Here is a 23346-nt window from a genome sequence, read left to right as displayed (position 1 = left end):
TGTTTCATTAGCACATCCGCTGGTAGCTGAGCTGTTGTGGGTGAAAAAACATAAAGGGTGCATTTAATCAGGCTATTTATCCCCTCACCACATACTGTAGGCCTCAGTGTTAGCATTGTTTCCAGAGGGGAAGGATAAGACCCAGAGTAATTACTGCAGTTTATGATCAAAGCTAGAACAATGTCCAAGACAAATACAGTCATGGCATTGGATAGCAGTACGTCTGATGATACGGGGAAACTTGAGATTGCCTGAGCAAGCAGTGCCAGGCAGAGGCTGAAACCGCATCACCACCCTCTTTTTTTTTTTTGCAGAAAAAAAAGGCGGCTGGAAGTCAATCACAGGAGCTCATTATGTTTTCATGTATGAATCGACCTCGTGAACTCACAGTGAACTGCAGCTTATGATTTATGATTCACAGAATATGATAGGGGTCAAGTAAAATGGATGCTACTGGAGACAGTATGAGTGCCGGAAATACGAGTAGAAAATGTGGTACTGATCTGAGCTAAACCAACTTAGTCTTTTTTAGGTTAAAGTCAGTTCTAAGCTTTGGCAATGGGATATGAGGAAGTAAGATACAGTTTTTAACAGAAGAGCACAGGTGTTTTTATAAAAATGAGTGGCAAAATTTCAATTAGCTACTTGGGGCATTTTGATAATTGGCAGAAGAGTTTGACTTTATACCTCAAACGAGGGTAATGCAAGCTAAGGTTAGCTCACAGTGAGAAAACAACAACCTCTGAAATCACCACAGCAATTCACAGTTAACTTAAAAAATGAAGTTGTTTTTTCCAAAAGTCTGACTGGTTGTGCTCTTTAAATACAACAAAACTTGAATCTCACCTGTTGAGATTGCACAGTGAAAACATGTGCTATGATGCTATTGGAAAGCAGTCCAAGCAGACCGGAATATTCTCCAGCCACAACTCACCAAAGTAACAGTTATTAAGTGATGATAATTATTCCCACAACAGCCTTTTCACATTTCTTGTGTCGAGTTGCTCTGGACATTGCCTTTACCAAATTTCATTCACTTTGAGACATTACAGACTCTCTGCATTTCTCACATAGCCAATCGCCTTTCTCCATGTACTGATTTCACAAAGGCATGATATCAGTTAGACTTCTGGCTTGGCTCTACTGCTTTTTACTTCTGGCAGTGCTCAGGGTTACTCTCTCGAGCGAGATATGAGCAACTTCAAGGTCAAATATTCTGAAAATCCTAAAGTGTGATCTGCAAAGTGATGTGTTGTATGCAACTATCTTCTGTGAATTGCAGCTGAGACACACACAGATTACAAATGAACAGTAAAAGAGTTGGTATGGAGAGAAACATGCTAACTTTCATGAACGGCCCGGGTTCAAGAGATTATTGAGCTCGACATAGAAACTGGCCTGAATAACTAAATAAAAAGGACATGTTGAAGGGCCTGGAACAGGTTTTGTCAATTTAAAATTTAAACAAAAATCACCTACAGGAAAACAGATTACTCCAGAGAAATTACAGAGAACAGTTACTCCAACATTTGATCCAATCAAGTCTGATCCGGTGTTTGTTAGAGAATAAACACTCTGTCCCAACGACAGAAAACAGAGTAAGTGAGATGACAATAAGTGACACAGTCAAGAGACAATACATTGGACTGCTTATAATAAAAAAATATGGCTTACAGATTGGAATGTCATGATACCTAAATATAGTAAAATGTCCTTAACAAACCGACTCTGATCCAAAGATTGGTTTGATTTAGTCATAATTCTATGTAGCTGTTTTATGCCCTTCAAAGACTCATTCTACACACTCTAAATGTCAACAGCAATTACACATTTGGAGATGAAAATGTTTGCAGTTTGCTTTTTTTTTACTTCTGGGTAAAGTATACAGTATCTTATCACCCACTGGCTATAGTTAATGTGTCTATATAACAGCATCTTCAAGGCTGTAAAAGTATGTGGTCATCAGGTTGGACCAACATCCTGAATGTAAACTTTTTCTTCATATTTTAAATGCATAGATTAATATAACAAAATAATGTTTTACTTATGCTGATTTTTTCCTTTTCTATCAATACACTCTCTTAGCGTTTTAGACATCAAGGACAGGAGTCTTTGGTGGAAGTACATTTACTCTATGATTGAACAATACTTCATTTTAGGTGCAGAAATTCAACTTTCAGTCAACCTAACGTCAGAAAAAGAACTGGCGGGCCTCTAGCCTCCTGAGAAACCGGCTTAATTTTTCAACAACGGAGGTTGTCACTTGGGCTTAAGGGGACCTGTTGACCACAAAAATACAATATATGAACACATTTTTTATGCTAAATGAGCACTAGTATTTTTGAAAGTCTCATTTGGTGATGATGTTAATTTGATTTCTAACCTGACTTTCCCTTTTAAATGCAGTATAATATCAGTGAATTGTATTGATGAAGTAACGTATCTGTTAATATTTCTACCACCATATACATTGGCATCACTGATCTCTCATTATGTATTTGACTTCTACATTATGACAGGAGATTGATCTTCTTCTTAAAGCATAAACTACTTGGGGAGTTCCTCAAGGATCCATTTAAGAACCCCTCCTGTTTCAAATTTATGTAATGTGAGGGTGGATGGATCACTACTTAAGAAAAACTGCAGGATGGGGACAGATAACTTTCCCAGCAGCACTTTACTGTTAGTGATATTATATATAATATACATCAACATTTCTTTGTCAATGATTCGTTAGCCAACCAGAGGCTCAGATGATAGGCAAACATGAAAACCACAGAGGTGGATTAAATCTATTTTGGTCACATGAAAATATAAAAAAAATGATAACATATCAATATTAGCTTTGTAAACTCAAATATGTAAATAGTTCACTGTATAAATGTTGTAAACATATTTTTGACTTAAATCTATTCACATAAATGAACTCAAATATATGGAATTACTTCACTTCATGAAGTCAGAGGTTTTTTTTCTGTTTTTTCATTCTGTTTCAGACAACAAAATGAATACTTCATCTTTTATCATGTCTTGTGAAGCCCTCTATAATTTGCATCTGTTGGCACTGTACACAGCTCTGTTTTCTCTGCTGGTAGCAGGCACGGATACCTTTCCTTTTTCTTAGCTGTTGAATCCTGTTCTGCAGGTGGGCCACTAATTCAGGAGAGTCATGCAATCTGCGGAGGTAGCTATGGCCCCACAGTCAAACTTTAACCCCGACAGTGGATCTGTTGTATAAAACTCTGGAATTATTTTTTTCCCCAGAGTCCTTCAAGGTTGCAAAACAGATTCATTCCTTTGATGTGTTCACAAACCATCATTTGATGCATGATCTTTATCCCTCTGTATGCGTTCTTCATATTAAGCCTCTGGCTCCTGAGGTTATGTTTTAGAGGCTGTCTAGCCTCAGTCTGGCCTGGTGCGTTGACAACAGAATCACAAAGCAGAGGGATTTATTCATTCCTCGTAATGTTGTAGAAATGAAAGGCATGTGTAAGGAAGAACAGCATATATGATGGTGACATGACTAATGGGTAGTGGCTATACTATAGCTACCATTATGTACTCTACATTCAGATCAAAGGACAAGTGTCTCTCATGCATTTATTTGTCTGTGCCTCTGTGCATTCAGGCCTGTCAGATCATTGCAATGAATTTTTGACTTTCACCCATTCATTATGCCCTATTTATCCAAATTATCCAACTCCAAAAGTCATTTATAAAAAATAAAGTAAATACAAGTTATGCATCACAACACATCCTAATAACATGGTCAGTCGGTAATGTTTAAACTAAATAAATGTGTATTTTTAAGAGAAAATATTTCAGACATTTGGAGCAAAAAGAAGCAATTTTTAAAAATATATTTTAGTTTTTTTTATCACCCCACAAATTATGACGGACACATTTTTCATCCTTTTATAAACAGTGTACTATATATCAGAACCTCCTACAAAGCCAAACAGCCCTCGAGTCAAACTCATGAAATGCTATCTGACTCAACTCTTGTCATCACTAACTGTCATCACGAATGTCCAGATAATAACACAAAACCATTACAGCTGATGAGCACTGATCCTGCCCTACACACACACACTTAATGCCATAACTGAGGAATAAAATTTTCCTTGAACGTTAACCCTGTCCTGTGTGGCTGTATTGCATTTTTCAGAGTAAAGCCTGTTTTTATCATGGATGTCTTTGAATGGAACTCAAACCAGATGGAAGGAAATTGGAGATAAAAGCAGCTGGAGTCCATGTTATAGCAGAACCTTTTCGAGGTATAAGACTAGACAGTGATGATGTCATCGCCTGTGCGATGTTGCATGCATGAAGAAAAGTAAATGTGTAGAGGGAAAAGTCTGTATGGTGACTGTAACATATTGTACACAAAGGCTTTTGCAATAGTGACATTTCATTTCTGGTTATTTTATTAAACATTTGTATTTATTGGTTTAATAATTTCATGATAATTAACATTAACCATTCCCATATACAAATGTTATTTTGCACTAAATAGTTTTAATACAGAGTCAGTGCATACAGTTACTTCAGTAACAGTTTGTTTTTTTTCTAGAAAGAACCAGGAAATTTTATAGTAGACAACTTTGATGGCTACATTATTGGAGGCATTATTTTGTTATGCCTATCTATACAATAATACATCCTTACCTTTTCCTTGCATGTAAGGTTTGTACTGTGCACTGACAAAGAGACCCAATCTATTTATTGGAGTTATTTTGGGACTGAAAGAGTTAATCAAAGGCTGTCAATAAAGATAGCCTAAGACAGTTCTTATTGATTCACATTAGTTTCAGCATTAAGCTAAGTTTAATGCTAACAAAAATCAGCAGAAATAAATGTACTTCATTTCTTTGCCTGTGATGAATATAGTTCATGACGCACACAGAAGCCGTTTGAGTAAAATGGGGAAGGGGGTGCAGGTAAAGGAAAAGACAGGTTGTGTAAACAGTAGACTGAACACTACAAATTCTTCTGACACTCTCAGCCGTGGTCTCTGGCAGGGTGCCACACTGTAACAACAGTTTCAAAGCCGAGCAAAGATCTGATTATAGGCTGAACAAGCTGTTAAATAACCAGAACTAAAATACAGTGTGATAGAAGATAACATCAAGAGGTTAAGGATACACAGTAACAGACACCTGCTACAACCAGAGAGCACTGATCTCCTCCAGACAGTTAAAAGAACAACAGAAATCATAAGGCAACCTCTTCAAAATCATTTGATCATTTTCTCTGTGAAAAACGAGCTCTTCTTTTGAAGTCGCACAGAGAAACCAGCTTGATTACCGTTTGGAATTGAACAAGATCTGTCAAAAGGTAGGAAAAAAAACATTTCTGGCAGGTCTCTTCACTACATCTCAGAGTTCGATTAGACAAAGTATCCAGGGTATTTCTGACAGAGCCCCTCTTCTGTGACTTGGTTAACCCTGTGTATTCCACTTTCACTGCACCACTGCATCTGGGATCCAGCTGCAGCTCTTTGTATACAGCGTGCGAGTGTATCTGAGTCTGATTAGGGTCACTAGAGGGTCTGTCTCATTCAATATACAGCTGATTGACCAACTGGGAGGTCACAAAGGTTTAAACAGGCTGGGTCTATGAAATGGTGGAAATGAAATGTGGAGTGTGCACTGTTAGTGTAGATGGCAGTCACAAAGACATGAAGAGATCTGGAGCAATTGAGTTATCAAAGGCAGCTTAATGACATCATTAGTTTCAAAGATACATGACTTTCAGTGCTGTCACATGTAATTAAGATGAAACGTTTGAGAATATGTTGTGGATTTAAAAACTCTTTGGTGTGCTGCAAAAGAAATAACAACAGAAATTGTGTACACTGGGTGTGACAAGCTGAAGATCGCAGAAAGGATAAGTAAACAAATTGTTCTTTTGGTAAAAATGGTTTATTGGACAAGGAAGATTACAAATCTGATCCCTTGATGGTAACCATCAACCCTCTGATTATACAGGCCTACTCTTGAAAATGAATTGCCACATGGAAAATATTAGAGGGGGGAAAAAAAACGATGAAACATTAACAAAACATCAAGACTGTTGAGAGACAACCAGTTTAAAGCTTCAAAACTACAGTTAAAAAAAAAAGAAGGAGTAAATATTGAAATGTTAGGTCAGAATAAATAGAGTAAAAATGACAAAAATTAAATGTTAAAAGGTTTTCCTAGATGGTTAGGAAGGTTAGGGTTGCACATTCCATAAAAACACCTTAAATGCTGATCTGGTTTGCAGACCATTACGTGAACTACTGGACCGATTCAGAGTAACAATAAGACTTGTGGGATAAGAGGCAGGTCTGTGTGTGTGTGTGTGTGTGTGTGTGTGTGTCCTAATTCAAACAAGACATCATGTGAATTCACTTTCTAAAGACCAAGGCACTCAACTTTCCTCCGTCAAATACTTTTGTACACCAAATTTCTGAGCCATTACCACTGCCACTCGCAAACAGCGCAGAGTACAAAGCAGCTTGTTTGCGTTTCAGTTGTGAGTTAAATCGACTAGAGCAGGTGCAGGAACCTTTTTCAATTTGGACATCACGGATATTCAACATTCAATCACGCCCCCCTTAAGTACTGGTCAACAGTACTTTCCATTGAGCTCTGATCCTTTTTTTCCCACACACGTTTGTTTTGACAACTCATCAGAATATACAGTATTGAAGTTTGTGAGAAACACAAACCTAGTTTTAAATGTCTTTTTTTTTGTTTGTTCTATAGCCTTTGACCTGTCATATTTTTTTACAGCTTGTTTAGTAAAAATAAAGTACACAGAGTTAAAACACGAACATAAGACTAAAAATAACACATTTCACGACTGACTGTTAATTGTAAAAGTGAAACATACACAAGCAAGAGTGTGTTTTTGTTTTTCATGATAGATAACTGGTCCCCACGTTTGCCTTTTTTTAAAACATCAGTCAAACCGTGTCTCCTTACATTTTTCAGCTTTACAGACTCAACCTTTAGACCCTTTAGGCCTTCTCCAGTGACTTGTAGTATTCTTTCAGCACAGCCCAGGCCTTCGGCGCCATGAAGCCGTCAGGAGGATTCTCCCCGTCACGAGCCATCTTCCTCATACGTGTGCCTGAGATGAAGTCGTAATCTTGATGGCTGTGTACAAAAAAAAAAGAGACAAAAATGAAATGTAAGTAACATACATATTTCAATCAATGAAAAGATGCCTATCAAAAAATAAAGGAAATATGAGACAAAGGTTACTTCCTGCTGCTCTGGATCAAGTGTGTTGAGGCGTAGCAGCAGGCTGTAAGAGCAGAGAGTCTGAGACCAAAACAAGCTCTTACAAAATTATTTATCCTTTTCTTTACGAGACACTTAAATTTAGACACGATAGTTGTTTGTATATCAAAATAGTTATATCTCTAAACTCTACGTTTGACATTCTGATTGTTTCTGGCAGCCGCTCCATTGTAATACCTCACAAATCACTGTGTGGCTGTAGGGATGGTGTGACAATCCAGAAAACACCAGCACGCTATCACAGTGATGGTGGTAAAGAGAGGCCAGTTTAGCTGACATGCAACTTTTATCCTTCAGTCCTTCAAATGCAATGTGCTGTAGATTTATCATTTATAATCCTGTGTTTGGCAGAATGTGGGGATGTGTAGTGAAGACACAAAGTATCTGAAACATTTTGACCACCTCTTTGATTTGCCAAAGCCTGGATGTTTTGTCATCCTTCCTGCTGAGTTTCCATTAACATTTTTAGTGGTACAGAGGGACATGTTAAGAGAGGGTGACGCACACAATGGGCTTGAAATCATTGACAAGCAGAAGAAAAGTTTGATGAATGTTGTATTTTTATAATGTGTGTGCCAATGTCTATTAAACATTTAGTTTTTTTAAATCTCTAATGGATCTACTTGTAAATGGTAAATGGACTTGAGCTTATATAGCACTAATACTCAAAGTGCTTTTCCACCGCAGGTCACACCTACCCATCCACACACTGATGGCAGAGGCTGCTACTGTATGTAAAGTGACCATCAGAAGTGGCTAATCCCATTCATACACCGCAGACGAAGCAGCAGGAGCAATTTAGGGTTAAGTGTCTTGCCAAAGGAGACATCAGACATGTTGCTGCAGGAGATAGGAATCGAACACCGGACGGTTCGATCGAGAGACGACCGACTCTATCAACTGAGCCACAGCCGCCCCATTGTTTCTGGTTCAAATCCAGTTCCAGCCCAAAGATTACAACATTTTTTTTTCTCAAATTCCCCCAACTCTTTATGACAGCAAACATCTGACATGACCTGTTCAGATTAGTACTGCTTACCAACTTCCTTTCAATACAAGACTGAGTAATCATAGCAATTGATATATTAAAAACAGACAGCATTGAAACTACTTCACAAAATGAAACCCTGACCACTAGTTTCGTTAGTTACATTTAAAAAAACAACAGAATTCTCTCTTCTCTCACACTACACTGTCAAACACCCTCACCACTGGCCTGTCTGTCTGTCTGTCTGAAGGAATTTGGCTTCAAATGAAACACTGATCAGAAAATCAAACACTGTCACCGAGCTGCTCTCCCACTATCAGATTGTAGATTTCTGTTGTCCAAACATCTTTGGTAAATTTCAAACACTGACGTGTGCTCCATCCTGTGGTGGAATTTCTGTAGTTATTTAGATTATAATGTACAGATGTCATTAGGTTTATTCACTGTTCTCTAATGTCAGTCAGACCTGACATAGTTCAACTCTTATTAGAACACCAAGTACAGCTTAGAGTGTCAACTGATCTATCTGATATCTGCAAGGATGTTTGGTAGACTTATTGTCTGCTCCAGTGTAATTGACGTCACAGATTAGTCTAGGTGGGTCAATGTGACATTACCCTGATAATGATAATGTCTTTTAGGATATATGCGATGCCTTCCGAAAAGTTCTGCACATGTGATTGAACAAGACACGAGTACAGAAGTGTGATGTTGAATCATGTCTCCTCATGAGTATTCATCTTATGTATAAACTTTCATCAACGTAAGCCATCTGATGTCAACTGAGTCTTATTGCATGGAGTCAAGTCTTAGTAATTTCTTCAACACAGCCCCTCTCATGACAGATTCTCATTAAAATAAAGTTCTTCTTCAAAATATGAACGGCTTTGTTTGAAAAAGGAAAGTCTTTATCCTGTACGCATGTTGAGTGGAGCACTGGCCCAAGTTCATTACAGCTTCTCCAGCCTCGTCTGTCAGAGATAATCAGGACCGCTTTAGACATCTTGCTAACAGACATTTACATTTTTCTCCACAGAGCTTACATTCACAGAGGGTCAAAGTCCTGCTGTTTATGAGATACAATTTCTAATTGCTTTTACATGACACAGCGCACCGTTTGCCTCAAACACTGTGAGGAAGATCTCTCTGTTCACATGGCGTGAGGTAGAAGAGCTCCAGGCAAATTCTTCAGAGACCATTTTTATTCGGTGTCAAATGAGAAACAGCTTGCCGTGATCTGAGCTGCAATACTTTACAGAAAGGCTGAGGGGTGTTGCTGGTGATTAGGAGAAGCATCCATATTCATCCTGATGTTTGGCAAGGGGCTGTCAGCGTGCACGAGAGAACTGAAAGTCATAAATCTAAATGAGGCACAACTGCAGACTTTGGAAAACTAGTTTCCACTTTAGATTTTCCACTTTAGATTTACCCTTAAAACGACAACAAGCCCATTAAATCAATGAGAATATATATATATTTTTTAAAGTAAGGTGTCTTATATTTTACTTTTACTTTATCCATTCTTTTTTGTGTGTGTTAATTGAGACTGAGAGAGATCTGTAGTGTAACAGAATACACCAACTTAAAAAAAAAACAGGTCTTGATTTGAAGTTCTCTTTTATACACATTATACACATCAGGTGGTGAAATACTTCAATCTGTTTTTCTTTGGTTGAGGATTCAGCACCCATATATAGTGTTTTGCATGTAACTTTTATACACATGATAAATGTTTGTATCCCAGTGTGGAATACAAGACATCGAACTTACCGAGTGTTTTAACACAGAGCTCGAAACAGTTCTATTTCTTACCTAACCATGTTAGTGCTGAAGCCACGGAAAGCAAAGTGAAATTGTCTTTCATATTTTCAAAAACTACACTGTTGTTATTTTTAGCAGCACTGAGAGCACTTGATGTTTCTGATAAACTATTTGGTTTGAGATCAATGTCATAAATATGCATCATGGAAAACAAAACAAATCTTTTGATTAGTCTGGCTATATTTATTCCTGGCCAAGCACAGCTAGCATTGCATAACCTGCATCAGGTCCAGACAAGAGGCAGTGAGCTTGCATGAGTTTTGTTAGTCATCATGTGCAGCGTACATATACACACTCTAATCAACGACAGCTCTCTGTATTTTCTGACCAACAACAAAGCTCATACTAATCCACCAAAGCTTCTCACTGTATAGGAAAGAAAAACAATGCCTGTTATTCTTGGCATGCACGTGTAATGTAAAAAGGAGAAAAGGGGGGAAAAGGAAATAGATTAAAGGGTTTGAAATACAGACCAGCCTAATGAGTAATTTATTTAAGTTCTGTTTAGACTGCTGCTTCTAATTGGCCTAAATGAGACTTATTACTCTTGACTGAATCTACAAATAAGCTTTTCAATGAAGTGTGAGTGAGCGGTGATGTTTAAAACTCAGACTTGGTCAGTATACCATGACCATTAACTTAAAGAAAGAGACATAGAACAGGACATAGGCTTTAGAAAAATTATAACAAAAACAAGAACTCACTTTTTAGGGTCGTAGAAGTCCATGGCTCGTTTGACCTTGTTGTAAGCAGCAACCTTGAATGGAACAATCTCCAGGGTGATAAGACCGGGAGCCATGGTGAGTACCTTGGCCCCGTGAGTTGGCTCGTACAGGTCCTTTCCTGTGTCCGGGTGGGGCATGCCTGCTGGGTCACGACCCACGATGTAAAAGTTGGCTCCGGCCACCATGCGAGCCCTGCAATGCCACTGAACCTGTGCATGAGGAGAACAGAATGAAGAGCTGTCAATGCCAGAGGAGGAAAATAAGCTGGAGTTAAATCCACAATGGAGTTTAAGAGAGCCTCTCACATTTACTAAACATTATCTTTGCTCTTTTTATTTTGTGCTACGTTGAAGTTTGTCATATGCTGTCGCACTGTAGTTGGTACCTTAGCCTCAAACAATTATACACCTTATACAATTGTGGGTATCGGGTGCTTTCCAGTTTCCGTTTGAATTCTCTGTTTAATTGTCCACAAGTGTTTCAGCAAACTGGGAATGTTTACAGAAATAAGTCTATGTGGAGATCAAAAGAGGTGGACTTCATTGCTTGAATGCAATACAGTAACCTGACCGCAATCATCCAGTGGCGCAATTTAGCTTAATTGATGTGTTAAAACAGAAATCTGCATGTATCTATAGCTAACAACTTGCTGTTAGTCGTCGCCTCTAAACTCTGTAAAGATTGTATGGAAAGGTAATGCGTGGAAAAGGAAGTCTAGACCGGGAGTCTTTTATTACTATTTTCTGGCTGCACTAAAACACCCTGAAAAGATGGCCGTAGCTCCAAGAGGCTCTGAGATTGAGCTAATGCTAACAAGTGGTTTTAGTTCAGTGTGTGAGAGCAATGGAACAATCTGGCAAGTCAACCACTGAACAAGACGTGGTAATATTTTGGTGGCTGGTAGGCCAGAGGTGATGAAAAATAAATGCCAGATGAATGACACAAAGACTGGAGCCGAGTCCCGCTCTCTAAAACTCACATTCAGAATGAAAAACTTAATGAATTCACTGCCTGACATCCACCAGCTTCAATCTGCTCTCAATAAATGGTGCCCCACACTGCATTATGAAAGAGTTACACAGCTATGTTCAGTGACACTGAGTGGTTTATGTACGACAGGGAAACACTAAACAGAATGCCTCAAGACAACTGTAAATCCAATTTCCTGCCATTTATCACTTTATACAATTTGCAGTTAACAAATGACAGTCCTCCTCCCTGTGTCTGTTGTCATTACTCAACACTGTCACACATGTCAGTTATGAGGTAAACGTGCTTTAGACAAAAAAAAAGAAACCTCAAGTATGTAACTGCATTCATAACATTCTTGATTATCTTTACCTCAGTTGGCCCGGCGTACATCATGGGAGAAGGGAAGATTGCTACGATGGTAGTCTCTGGATTCAGGATGCCCTCCTCCAGGACGGCGGCATGCTGTTTCATTCGCCAGGGCAGAGGCACGTCATCGTCCTTGGTCCAACCTCCCAGAGGGTGAAGCAGCAGAACGGGCCGTCGATACCCCCGCTCGATGAGACGCTTGTGGGTGTCCTGCATCAGAAGAGCATGGCCGTTGTGGACTGGGTTGCGGAGCTGGAAGGCGAATACGGCATCTTCATGGCAGAAAAAAAAGAGAGAGAGAGAGAGGGGGGATGAGAGGGATTTGTTCAGCTGCGACCAAACACATCTTTACACATCTGTATCAAACAAACAAAGAGACCACAATGTACCCAAAGATAATCAAGCAGCTAAACGCCTGACCACTCAAACCACATAGAGCGAAGGAGTGAATCACAACAGCGCTTTCTCTCCCATGACTTTCATACTGTGTCTCCCTCACTTTGAGCACAGAGACTAAACAAAGAATGAAAGCATTGAAGTGAGTGGAGTACCCGCCGTTTCCTTTCATTTTTACAAAATAAATGGGTAGTAGTTTCTAAATATTATGACACTACAGTCTCTGTAGAAGTCCATCTCACCGTTTTCAAGACAGAAAACAAACTGGGACCAACAGAACCCTGTACAGTACCTGCATTCATTTCTTTAAACTTCTGCTTGAGCTCTGTGGGTGTCAGTCGGTACTGATCCAGTCCGTCATTCCAGCGGATCTTGTCCAGAACCTGCAGGTCTCCCCCAACCAGCCAGTCCCCACTTTCCATCACCATCTGAAAAAAAAAAAAAGGGGGGGTCACAAGTCATCACGACAGGGAGCACAACTCAAACATAATCCAGACTTAAGACACTGGTCCATAAAAACATCACTGTGCTGGAACCAGGCCAGAGTGAATTCTAATAAAACTCAGGAGTTATTACCCAGTTGCAAAGAGAACACACGCATATATCAAAGTCTCTGTGTCCTAAAACCGTCAACAAAACTCTGGCATGCCCACTTTTCCACACTTGGCCATCTCCTTTATTTCCATAAGAGAGAAAAGACAAAATCAGATTGTATTGCACAATGTAACCCCGTTGATGAGCTTATGACCACACTGGAGCGAATTTTTTTCCGCTCAACAAAGTCACTCAAGTGCTCAGGATCCAGGCGGAGGTTGCTATTGTTTCAGGAGATAGGCCTGCCTAATGTGGCATTTACGAGAGTGGAGCTAAAGTTACTGAAAGCCCCAGCCTGGGCGATGTTAATGTGATACAAAGTGACAATTCTGTACAGGCTTGGTAATAAAAGAAGAAGCACAACACCGGTGTCAAGGCTGAGAACTCTCAAAACAAAGGCCACAAATGTGCAACCTGAAGTTGGTAAGCTTTGCATAGAGCAGAGTTGGAAGTTGATAACAAAGATGTCACTGATTTCTTTGACATGTCATTTATCATGTAAAAAATAAATAGAAAAAGGTGCTTTGATATCCACACTTAAGGCACATATTGATTTCAGTTTTATCTGGCAAACTATGTTTAATAATCAGACAGATGTCAGGAGTAGAGGCGTGTGCGTGACGCGATCAAAAACAACTTGGCTCTGTTTAAGGGGTTTCAGGATTGTGTTGTGATTTGTTTTCCACACTCGAATTTATTCAACCTGTCTGCTGCTGGCCCGAGAAGAGCCGTGAACGATGCATAGCAGTCTCGCTCTTTAGATAGATCAACAGCAAAGACAAGTGGCAATTTATTTTCCTCACAAAAAAAAATGTGAAGTCTACGTGAAGATATCAAAGGAGCAGGCCTTCGCATACACATGTGCTTTGTTTCAGCGGTATAAGTGCCCCCAGGAGTTCACATGGGAAAAAAGAGCCCAAACCAAATAAACAGCCACTACACAGCATGGTTTCCAATGAAGGGGGCTGCTGTCTGACTGATGGACAGGTAAACAGGAAAAAGTGGATTAACTAAATGTAACTAGGAGAGGGTTGTTTCTGGTTGGGAAGAGATGGGAGGAGAAGGTTGTAGCTACCAGCGCAGAGGTGTGATGACAGACTGGCTCCAGCTCGGGGAGTTAAACACATACTTAAATATACATACACAGCGTCTACACTGAGTGACACCTTAATCATGGCAAGCTGAACTCACAGGTTGGTAGAGTGAATCAATCTGACAGTTGCGGAAATGAAATATAAAACAGCATGTGTTTAAATCCAGCGTGGAGGAATCCGGTGTTGACAGTGGGGAGTCATGGTACCAATTCGTAAAACTTGAGACCGCGCTCGTCATAAAACACATTAAGATATCTGCTAAGATTTAAAATAAGTTCCATGTGCAGTGACATATTAAGAGAGCTTTGGTCTGGTAATTTCGGTAATCTCCAATAATAGGGCTGTCATGTTAGCAGATTTTTAAACTTTGATAAGATTCTTGTAAAAATCAACGATATCAAGGCCAACTTCGATACCATGGCAACAAAAAAGGAACTTCCTCGGTAACAAATATTGGGTTATTTCTTGCTTTTTTCCTTGCCGAAAGACGCGGGCAAACTGCTGCATACTATCTAAATTGCACAAATACGTTGAGACTGTGTTATCATGCATAATCCAGTTGAATGAACCTGTAAACTTGAATAGACCACCACTGCTCTCTCCATTTCGCTTGCAAAGATTATGGTTAAAATTATGTTTTTTTTAAAGCTTTGGTAATGATCGATACTATAGATTAGTGATCATCAACTTGCGGCCCGCTGGCCACATCCGGACTCCAAAGCTTCCCATCCGGCCCTCTGAATATAAATTATCTCGGGTGATTAAACAATACACATAAAATCCCAAGGCACATCGGGCTTGACAGCTGTCAGAGTCAGGCTTATGTGCAACCATATTTTTAAAACCCGGCTCCCGCAATGTCTGTCAATAAAAAAGCTGGCCTTTGTATAAATGTAGTTGATGACCCCTGCAATAGATCATTCAAATAGTAGAGATTTTCCATACAGAATGTTCAGCAGCATATCGCTTTAAGACAAGCTAATGAGGTTTACAGTAAGTTTGACCGCGAAAGGTCAAACAAGTTAATAGCATGCAGGTCACTTTTTGTTTGGTCTTGCACATTCGGACTTTTAAAAGTAGCAGACCAACACTTGGGATTTAAACAGCCACCCAAGTAACTTTTAAGGGTTAAGTTACACTATTGGTCCATACAGTTTTGTTTTATGAAATGGCAAGCAATACAACTGTCTCGACGCACCAGACAGTTGAGATATGTTACTGCTACAAGCAGATGCCACTTTCCGCAGGGTGTGCCGGATCATTTTGGAACGTTATCTCACCACTGAGTCTACCTGAGCGCCACAGCGGTCTATAGGAGACACATGGAAACAATTCCCGGGGTCCATTTGAAGAGGAGTTGTGTGAGGGGGAAAGGTGGAAGCTGGCAGGGAGTCATCTGCCTGTTAGCAGCACATTCTCAAGCACGTTATGGTGGAATCTACTCGGCAGCATCCAACTATAACACCTGCAAAATGAGGTTGAATAAATCAATAAAAACTCAAGTGATCACCCTGGGCATCCTGACAGAGTGTGAGAAAATCCTCTGCTCCCTAACCTATTCACTCTTTCCATAAGTAATGTGAAAAGGCCAGCTCGGATCTGTGTTCTATCAGGGCCGAATCCAGGGAGGCCGAATGTGTTCATATGCAGGATGTTTATCACACAGCACACTTGAGACAAACCGTCTGCAACTCTGCAATGCTGCTCTGTGCTTTCACAAAGACCTGGCTTTTGCTTTTTCTATAGTGTGTATTGTCGAGTCAGCATTTAGAGAATAACACCTGTGACCCTGAAAGTGTCACTTCAGTGGCCTACCTTGATGTATGGGTGGTCCTTGCAGGTAGTGCCCCACTGCCGAGCACATCGCTCCTCTTTGCGGTGTTCATAAAACTCAGGGTTGCGGAGGATGGCCACTCGCCTGCCCTCGTAGACCAGGGCCACGGCGGTCACACCGTCCAGACGCTCTTTATCTGCAGCAGACACCGGCAGCACCACAGGCACTGACAGGTTGATGACACCACCTAGGACAATGAAGAGCAAAGAACATTTTCATGAGGGGAGAGAATTATTTCAAAGAGGGGACATTTATAATTTAGCTTGTTTTGTCTGAAAACAGTTGAAAGACATAAAGATATTCAGTTAACCATCAGGTATAAAAGAAGTTGTATTAATGCACAACTTTAACCACAAGCACAAAACATAAAAGGATCAAATCCTTACACATAAGAAGCTTTAACCAGTGTTTCCATTTTTGCTCTACTGATGAATGACACTGTCCACCATTCATTGTTGTTCGAGAGAATAGCTAATAGTTTCAGCTCCTTATTAAAAAAGATTGTACTTATAATATTAACGTATGATGCTCTGGTTCAAAACAGTCTATGCTAGGAGAAGAATCCTCCCACTGAAGTCACATCCAGCTTGCGTCCAGTGATGAGGTAAGATTGTTTAAACTCTTGCCTCTTCTGTTTGTATTATGATTGTTTGTGAGCAGCACTATACACAGTCCTGCCACTGTTATCAAGCTATTCTAATGGCCAGCAGCTGGTGGCATTAACTGAGGAAGCAGTGAAGAACATGACAGCAAGCTAACAAACATTGACGTGACGTTTCGGTCCTAAACAACAGCTTTGAAAATATTTACGAAGGAAGGAAACATAGTCAGCATTATATTTATACCTCAGGGATGGGCACCATGAGTTGTTTGTGTCTCTGTAGAGCACCTTTCACATCAGAGTTTAATAAATGAAAAGCAATGTAACGCACATGGAGAGAAAGATCACACATCCTTTAAAAAGCAAGTTAAAATGTTCACTGGTTTTTAAAAACAGCTCAACCATCTTGTTGAGGTTTCCATGCTTTTCCTCTTTAAGTTAAATGTGGAATATACGGCTGACCCAGAGGCTACAGAGAGTCTTCAATGCTCCAAATTGAGAAGCTACAAGATAAAAAAAAATAAAAAAACTCTCTTAAGCCGAGCTGGAGCTTGACCCCGTCTCATTTGATGATTTAAGCTGTGTAGGGACAGCGCTCTGTTGGAGGGTTTGTTCTGCCAGGTTGATGAAAACGTTTGGAGCGGCACGCTTTTCACATCACATCAGATCACATGCAGTGGAAACACGAGGGGACACTGGTTCTGCCCCCATCCTCCCCCTGGACCCTCATCTCGTCCCCTCTGTTTTATTTGAACCAGCTGTAAAATCTACACTGTGACACACACACACACACACACACACACACACACCGTACGGCCAAATGTTTGAGCGAGAGAGGAGACAAAGGCTTGACTTTGGGTCTCTGTTTATTTTTGCAGACTTCAGGGTTAGTAAAATAGTAGTATTGGCTTCTGGACCTATTTTAGTGTTACAGACAGGGTAATTGATACTGTCTCTGATTATTTTGCTGTCAAGTCCCTGGAAGGAAGTGAAAATTGATAAATGTGGTGTATGATGTCAAATCAATATAGAACCTCTTCCTCCGTCTCCCTCCGCCTCCGGTGCGGAATCAAGACATTTCACATCGATATATGTTTTTGCCTCTCCGTTTTGAGACAGTACAAAATTAAATGTGTTTTTTGAACTTATAATCATCTGACATTTTGTTCCAAGCTGTAAGAATTGGATGATTTCAACTGGATGATTTCATCCCCCAGTGAGGACAGCAGTTTTAATATATAGTCCTGTCAACATCTGAAAATGAAATACAGGCTATGTTAACCTTCAATTTATTTGATGCATTTTTCATTTTATTGTGTACTTAACAAAATATTCGTCATCTTAACTCACAACCAAGATTTGAGTGGTTACATGGACAATAAAAGTTAATTGACTGTTTCTTGGAATTTCAAACAATACATGAGAAATTGCTGTAATTACAGGAAGAGACACTCGAAACAGTGTATTTGATGCCAATTAAAACGATGAACTCCTGAGATGAGAAATGGACATGTTGGACAACATCATCATCGTCCATTAAAATCCTGCATCTAGATCAACTTCATTCCTGTATAAATGTATCAGTATCACACCTAGCTAAGCTGTACATCACTGCTGCATGATGAGCACTTCTTTAGCATGTCAGCACACAAGCCTCGTTTAAGCCTCTCAGCAGCATGTCACACAGTAAAAAATAGGCAGGGAAACATGCAGAGTGTACTTCTAAATGTAATTTAACACTGCACTATATCAGATGACGTCGTTTTTATTAGAATAAAGTAAAGGGGGAACACAGTTAGAGGAAAAGAGCTACAGTAAAGAGACATTTCAGGTTCAATTGACAAAAACTGGGTGCGCACTGTCGCACTGGTTTAACATTGACAGACAGCCTGTCCACGCTTGTTTCGGCTAACATGATGAGCTTGATAGGTGACATTAGTGGCATGTTGCATTCCCTAGCAGACATCTGCAAATAATGTGGAATAAACTGATGTCAGTAGCAAATGTTTATCTTTCATTTTATGCTGGCATCTAGTGCATTTATGATAAAATAAGATAACCCTTTATTGAACACCAGTGGGGAAATTCAAGTGTTGCAGCAGTAAAAGACAAGAAGAAGAGCACGCATATGAGTACAAATAAAATAAGAATATATAGGAATACAGTAAAAATACAGATAAAAGGTACTACTGGTAACTACTGACTCAAAAGGGATTTTTCATTGGGCAAAGGAAATCACCTGTTGGATAATCTCTGATATGTGGAAAATCTTTGAAATGTTGGCATTGTGAGAGTCTTACACCAACAGAAGTAATGGAAAAGACATCAGCGTCTGCAATCGGCTAAATCGTTATTTTAAAAATCGGTTGCGGCCCTGATTTTCACAATTCTTGAATCTCTACCAAAAACGATAAAAACTCACAAGTTCATGCGTGTCAAATGAATCACATCTCTGAATAAACTTTTCAGCTGAGAGCTAATATTAAGACAGGCGTACTGAAGGGATCATGGTGCTCACAGGGATTTATTTCCTGTGCTTATGGAGGAAATACTGTGGCAGTAGCATCAAAAAATATATTTAGAAAAGAAGAACTCAGGTACCACTGTATGAAATGTGGCATGCTATCCTAATAGAGAGCAATCCCCTTTTTCCATCAATGTATTTAGTGAGCACTCGTCTCCCCCTAGTGTATTTTCTTATGTATTACACTGAATTTTTCATTTTTCATCTAAATAATAAAAAACAAATCAATATCTTACCGTCTAGCAGACAGTCAAAATGAAGACACTGCAAAAACTCTCTCTCTCTCATGAAGCCATTGAGAGGAGTGGCCCAGCCTTCAGCTAGCACCTGCACCCACTGCATGTCCACCTGAGGATGACACGCATAGTCACTAGCACAATGTTTCATACTGACGAAAAACGTATAATATATGCAAGGATGTAAGTAAAGTAGTAGATAAAGACATGATAATAATAAACAAAACCAGAAGCACCTTTCCAATCTGCACTGCAGGCAGAGTCTCTGCATCAGCCTTCGCAAGGTCCAATTTATTCTCCTGAACGTACAGCTCTTTCACCTCATAAGATGCGTCAACAGGAACTATATCCTAAAGAATGAAAAAAGGAAAATGTATTATTCAAAATTAAATAATAAAAAATAAAAAAGCATTATCAAGAGGTTGGTTATTGCTACTCGTAAAAATACAGGACAGAGTGTAGATGAGTTGATATCAATATTGATACAAATGAGACTTCACTGCCATCTAGTGGGAGGTAGAGGAATGGTAGCAAATCTTTATACCGTCTCTGAATTGTAGCACAAATACATTTCAAAGAGAACCATAAAGAAAAGCATTTGATTATCCCCATAATACACCCATATCTGAAACGTTTTTAAAAATGGCCACACAGTTCTTGCCCTCACCCTCTCCTGAAGCAAGTCGATGAGCTGTTGTATGCACTCGTTCACACTGCATGAGTCAGTCTTCAGCACCAGCTCTGGAGCCTCTGGCTTCTCATACTCTGAGTCAATTCCAGTGAATCCTGATAAAATAAATTGAAGTAAATGAACAATCTGAGAGAAAAAGTGAACTTCTAATTGACATTTTAAAAAAGCCTTTTTGTTGTTTGTACATTATTGTGTATGGGTTTTAAATGAATGAACAGGTATCAAAATTATTATAACAACAGTTCTTGTAAACATTTTTTTCATCCATGATTTATGAACACATGTTCATACTCCAAGAATCGAGCACTAATACATGAGTGTATTTTGAATGTTTTCATCCAGGAAATAGCCTTTCACACCTGTGACAACATTAGGACTGTGTTATGTCTAAGGCAAGGGACAGACTGTATCAGAAACCTATCTTCTCTAGAGAATGAAACAAAACTCAGCAGGGCTGCTGAGAAACAACGTGATAAGAAATGCGTTCCCGAAGAGTGCTCCATAAGTTTTATTGCAGTCATTTATTTTCTGTTAATTTGACAACTGAAGTCACACTGATGAAAATTTTCGCATACAGTACAGCTGCTCACTGAGCTACTGAGCAGATTGTAGATTTGCCTTTAAAATACTAAATAATACTAAATAACAGATGTCACATTACAACATTCAAAACATAAGCCCCGACTGTTGATGATATAAAAACAACAAGGATCCATGCCTGCTGGATCTATTAATACACTGCACATGAACGTTGTTTCACTATACTCTACCTCGTATCTCTCCTGCTCTGGCTCTCTTGTACAGCCCCTTCACGTCCCTTTGCTCACAGACATCAAGTGGAGCGTCCACAAACACCTCAAAAAAAGGCAGACCAGCGGCCTCGTGGATCTTCCTGGCATTGAGGCGATCCTGTGAGAATATAAGCAAATAGAGAGGTACATGCATGATTTAGATAAGAAGTTATTGAAGCACAATATGTTCAGTTATAATCTTTGAACAGAGAAGTGTGCTTTCTGAGGTATATATGGACCAATATCTGAAGCACAGGCCAGAAAAAGCATCTAACAGGAGACATTAAAGGGTAAAAAAATATAGACTGCTCATTCTGCCCCAGAGACCTTCAAAATAGGTTGACGAAAATGAAGCAGTGACATCAAAGAATTGTGTCAGGGTTTTGTTCTTATTTCATTTTTTCATATTCAAACTTCTGGTTAAATTCTGAGTAAATGTTAAACAAATCTTCCTGGAGTGCTGTCCTGGAGTATTTTTCAAAAGCTTTGTTAAGGATTCAGTACCCACACACATGACTGAGGGGGAACTTGATTTTGATGTACTTCTATGTTGAAGTATCATATTAAGAACAAACTCTAACAATATACTTTTTTTACCTTGAACAAAACTGTTCACAAAACTATCAGAATAGGTTTTAATATAGAATGTATAAGAAACAAAAATCTGATTCATTTTAGTATCAATGAGGTCAAGCTACATCTATCCACATAATCAACCTATAATGCTTTCTTTGGAGAGTCACTCACCCTGCTGTAGGGAGAGATAAAGCTGGCTATGCAGACCAGGCCAGCATCAGCAAAAAGCCGAGCCACCTCAGCAATGCGCCTTATGTTCTCTTCACGGTCTTCTGGGCTGAAGCCCAGGTTCTTGTTCAGTCCCTGACGGATGTTGTCCCCGTCCAGTGTGTAGCAGGGGATACCATGACACACCAGGTACTCCTCCAGAGCCATGCTCACTGTGGTCTTTCCTGCACCAGACAAACCTGGCACCGAAGAAAGGACAGTATTATGAAGCTAAGCCACGAGAACATTAACAAGAGCAGAACGGAAATCAACTTTGTACATGTCTGACATCACATGTCATCACCTACCACTCAGCCACACAGTGCAGCCTCTGAACCCTCCTCTGGTTCCCACAACCTGTCCACGCTTGTTTCGGCTAACATGATGAGCTTGATAGGTGACATTAGTGGCACGTTGCATTCCCTAACACAAAAAAAAAAAGATTACCAATCAATTTAGCCCAAAAGCATGTTTTAATTCAAAGGTAGGAGGAAAATGTTGACAGAATAAACTTTAAAGCTTTACATATTCAACATCTTAAAGTTAGCTGTAGTATATGGCTTCCCAGGAAATGTTAGAATATTATGAAGAAAGCACTGAATATATATATAATATATTATAATTTTAAGGCTGAATGTGAGCATGGGTAAACTCTCATTATTCAACATTTCCTTAGAAGTTATTTATTGACTACACAATGTGTGAAAAAGTTGGGTGGGGATGTAAAATAATTCATTCTTCATTCAAGGAAACCCAACATTTACTATCCCCCCTTTAACTTTGGAAAGGGTTCAAATCCTAACATGTGTGATTGTGTTTGTTATCACTGAGAAAAGAATGAACAATATACAATTTGAAAAATGTGTCTACTTGTTTTGACTCCTTTATGATGGTTTCTTTTAATGGGCAATTCATTTCACAGTTAGCTTCTTGCTTACTCATCAAACAATTAGTTATGTGGCAGTAAGACACACAGCTGGCACCATTTAATGTAATTTTATCACGACTGCGTGGACATAAAGCAAACTGTTGATGCTGTAAAGTGAATTAGCAGACGATGTATTAGCCCGCAACACAGCTAGCAACAAAGGTTTCGCCATGTAGAGTTAGCATTACGTTAATGTAGAAGTGTACTGTAAGCATGCTAATCAGCTAGCGTGTCTGGACAGTTAGCATTCTAGCCCATTAGGAGCTGGTTACTGGAGGTGAAAGGAAGTGAATAAACACAACTCGGCTAAAGAAATCTCACCCAGTTCTCAGCAGCGTTGCTCAGCTTCTGCTTCTTGTGAGAGCTGCTGTACGTTTCCATGGCTGCCAGCGAACAATGGCTGATTAATCCGCTAACCTCTTTCAAAATAAAGAAAAAGAAAAACCCCGTTCGTTTGACTGTCCCGTTAGATTTTTTTTTTTATCTGTACAGGTATCTCCAGTGAATGGAGCAGCCCGAAGCCGGGGAGAGCCTCGCTGGCACTACAACCGGGAAGCGCTTCCACAGCAAGCCACGTAACCTGCGACGGAGTGACGCACTTCCTCATTCGGTTGTAGTCAATCCGCGGTGCGACTAAAAAAACTGATCTGAGGTCGGTTTTTACTTGTTGTAATCTCTTAGTGCGTTCGTACAGTCTTAATGACTCA

General features: G+C 39.6%; 1 protein-coding gene and 1 long non-coding RNA gene across 2 annotated transcripts; both read right to left on the bottom strand.

Moving 5' to 3' along the window:
* Positions 1-5905: 5905 nt before the first annotated feature.
* papss1 (3'-phosphoadenosine 5'-phosphosulfate synthase 1) lies at positions 5906-23200 on the bottom strand. Its single transcript, XM_061058291.1, has 12 exons — positions 22961-23200; positions 22020-22134; positions 21676-21911; positions 20908-21046; positions 20114-20232; positions 19683-19796; positions 19447-19558; positions 16067-16272; positions 12856-12991; positions 12171-12439; positions 10809-11038; positions 5906-7148 (listed from the first exon to the last, which is right to left on the bottom strand). The coding sequence occupies exons 1-12, from the start codon at positions 23018-23020 to the stop codon at positions 7010-7012; spliced, it is 1875 nt and encodes a 624-aa protein (XP_060914274.1). The 5' UTR covers positions 23021-23200; the 3' UTR covers positions 5906-7009.
* LOC132990178 (uncharacterized) lies at positions 16972-19434 on the bottom strand. Its single transcript, XR_009675971.1, has 2 exons — positions 19184-19434; positions 16972-19147 (listed from the first exon to the last, which is right to left on the bottom strand). It is a non-coding gene; the product is annotated as an uncharacterized LOC132990178 (long non-coding RNA).
* Positions 23201-23346: the final 146 nt, after the last annotated feature.

This window comes from Labrus mixtus, chromosome 2 (genome assembly GCF_963584025.1).
Source record: "Labrus mixtus chromosome 2, fLabMix1.1, whole genome shotgun sequence".
NCBI lineage: Eukaryota > Metazoa > Chordata > Actinopteri > Labriformes > Labridae > Labrus > Labrus mixtus.
The sequence above is the reverse complement of the archived record's forward strand: the minus strand, read 5'-3'. Positions and strand labels throughout refer to the sequence as shown.